This window comes from Octopus bimaculoides, chromosome 12 (genome assembly GCF_001194135.2).
Source record: "Octopus bimaculoides isolate UCB-OBI-ISO-001 chromosome 12, ASM119413v2, whole genome shotgun sequence".
NCBI classification, from domain to species: domain Eukaryota; kingdom Metazoa; phylum Mollusca; class Cephalopoda; order Octopoda; family Octopodidae; genus Octopus; species Octopus bimaculoides.
Window position 1 is genome coordinate 14,747,153 of NC_068992.1, and position 3,056 is coordinate 14,750,208.

At 36.7% G+C, this 3,056-nt stretch overlaps 1 protein-coding gene across 2 annotated transcripts in view; it reads right to left on the reverse strand.

The window, feature by feature from the left end:
* The window catches only part of LOC106874489 (uncharacterized), a 384,280-nt gene that overhangs the window by 24,956 nt on the left and 356,268 nt on the right, over positions 1–3,056 (reverse strand). For both annotated transcript variants that reach the window (XM_014922234.2, XM_014922232.2), the window contains one exon: positions 2,552–2,639. In XM_014922234.2, coding sequence (XP_014777720.1) covers positions 2,552–2,639 — 88 coding nt within the window. The remainder of the gene's footprint in view (positions 1–2,551; positions 2,640–3,056) is intronic.

Here is a 3,056-nt window from a genome sequence, read left to right on the forward strand (position 1 = left end):
CAGCATGCTAACCATTTTGCCACCGCCTTCTTAATAGTGATAATAATGATCCTTTCTACTATAGGCACAGGGCCTGAAATTTGGGGGCGGGGAACTAGTCGATTTCATCAACCCCAGTATGTAACTGGTACTAATTTTATCAACCCTGAAGGGATAAAAGGCAAAGTCGACCGCGGCACAATTTGAACTCAGAACATAATGGCAAATGAAATACTTCTTAGCATTTCGCCCGGCATGCTAACGGTTCTGCTAGCCTGCCACTTTAATAATAATGATAATAATAATAATAATAATAATAATAATAATAATAATGGTACTAATGATTTCAAATTTTGGCACAAGGCCAGTAATTTTGGGGAAGTGGGTAAATCAATAACATCAACCCCAGTAGTCAACTGGTACTTATTTTATCGACTTTGAAAGGATGAAAGGCAAAGTTGACCTTGGCAGAATTTGAACTCAGAAGGTGGATGAGATTTTGGAGTTGTCAGAAACAGTAAAATGCTGTGATATTTTATCTAGACCTGTGTCTTGTATGATCTGAGTTCAAGCTCTGATGGTGGAATCTGGTTTATTTTTTTCTGCTGTTGGTGTGACACTGACAAAATATATGCTAGACATATTTGGGAATTGATATTTGATCAAAGCAATTACACTATTTTGTTACAAATGTGGGGCCTTGTATGAATGGGGAAAATCTTTAATTCATCTTAAATAATATCAGTAGCACTGGACACTGAGTTAGATTGATAGAAAAAGCAGACAAATCCCCTTCGAATCAAAAGCTATCATCTTATTTAAGGACAAGATATACTAGATTGTGTAGCACAACATATCTCTAAAAAGTCGAGATGGTCAAGGCTGGAATGACTTTTTTCATATGTCTGCTTGCTCAGTGTTGGCCTAAGGGGCTAAACAACAACGCACAGCTATAACAACAAGAGCAACAGCATGAACACAAGAAGACAAAAGCAATAACAACAGCGAAAACAACAGCAAGTGTACCAAACAACAAAAAAAAACCCAGCAACAACAATAAAAACACCAGCAATAATAACAATTACAACAATAGCAACAACAGTTAAGTTCCATCAATCCAGTATCCAGTAATTTAGCAGATTCAAATGATTGCTTCTTTTGTTGTGCTTCACCAATTTTTCTTCCAAAGTATGATTACAGGCCACTGATGTCCCCCCATTATTGTTTATGAGGAATTTCAAAAGGACAGTGGCCAGTGCTTAACCCTTTAGCATTTAAACAGCCCATATCCACTCAAAATAATCTACCTGTTTTATCTTCAAACTGGCCAGATCTGACCCCTCACACTTACTCTACACTGTTACTCTAAAAATAAACAATCACATTAAAATGTCAAAGCTACAAGATAATGCATGATTAATTCAAATCAATGTGAATAAATAAGCTTTACATTCGACACAGGAATTTGAATACTAAATGGTTAAATCGCTCATGTCTCTCTTTATCTACTTATATACATACCCTCTATTAGTGAAAATGTTCTCCAATTGTTATAAAAGTAACTAATTTAGTGTGAAGGTGTGTAACTTAGTGGTAAGGGTGTGTGGACTCGTGAGTGTAAGATTGTGGTTTCAATTCCTGGACTGGATGACACATCGTGTTCTTGAGCAAAACACTTCATTTCACATTGCCAGAGTACTCAGTTGACAAAAATAAGTATTTCCTGCAATAGACTGGTGTCCCATCCGGGGGGAAGAAATTTATGCACCATGGAAACCAGAAGATTGATGCTAAGAGTCTATATTACCCAGGAAAGATCTTTATCCGAACTAATTTAGTAAAAGTATGAAAAGAAAGAATGTAACTTTCACTTAGTATTTGGAATTGAAATTAAACAATGTTTGAAAAGTGGTGAGAATTGTATTGGTATCACGTGTGAACATAATATAGGTCCTTTGACAATTTATGACATTGTGAAACCAAAATACAAGTTTATAAAATTTATAACTGATTCAAAGACAAGTAAAATGTTGATGTGTGTCAAAAAAAAAAAAAAAAAAAAAAAAAAAAACTTTCAGAATGAGATGCTGGGGGTTTATTTGGATTAGTGCAAAGTTATCTGAGAGTATGTCAATTTCAGCTTCAATGGTTATTGAAAATATCAAGCAATTACATGAAGATAAGAGTATTATGGAAAGTTGTGAGTTTGTAGATGGTTAGTTTAGAAACTTTAAAATTTAGAGCATGACATTCATAAACCCAATTTTTCTGACAAAAAGAAGGCAGCAGATATTGCTAAATGATACAGTTACATATTTGGGGACCTCGTGAAAACCCCGCCCCAAAAAACCAAATAATTTTTTTAAGATTGATTTTCAATCTACCAAGTGTTACTCAAGCAGTACTCAAGTTTCAAGGGTGCTGTATTAGTGGAACTCGAATGTAACCACAAGAACACTACAGCACCAGCAACAACAACAACAACAACAACAACAACTGCAATAATGACAACAACAATAGCCACAATAACAACATCATTTGCAACAACTATATCTCAATTAGGCGTATTTACCTGATTCTTATGATTGCTGCTACCAGGAAGAACAAACCTATTACTGACGAGCAGGTGACAATGATGAACATCTGGGTGCGGCTGAGTCCTGGGAGTAGGGTAGAAAGGGAGAGAGAGAGAGAGAGAGAGGTGGGGAGAGACAGAGTGAAAGAAAGAGAAAAAATAAATTAAAGGGGACGACACAATTGTTTGATTTTTAATATCAATATAAAGTACCATCATCATCATGGTCATCATCATCATCATCGTCACCACCACCACCACCACCATCACCATCATTATCACCAATGCCAACAATATCACCACCACCACCACCACCACAACCATCAACATCATCATATTGACTATTGTCATCACCGCCAACACCACCATCATGGCGATCAGCCCCCACCATCATCACCACCACCACCACCACCACCACCACCATCACCATAGCGATCACCACCACTGCAATTACCATCATCATCATTGTTGTCATTCTGTGCTCCTCGTCCTTATTGTCATC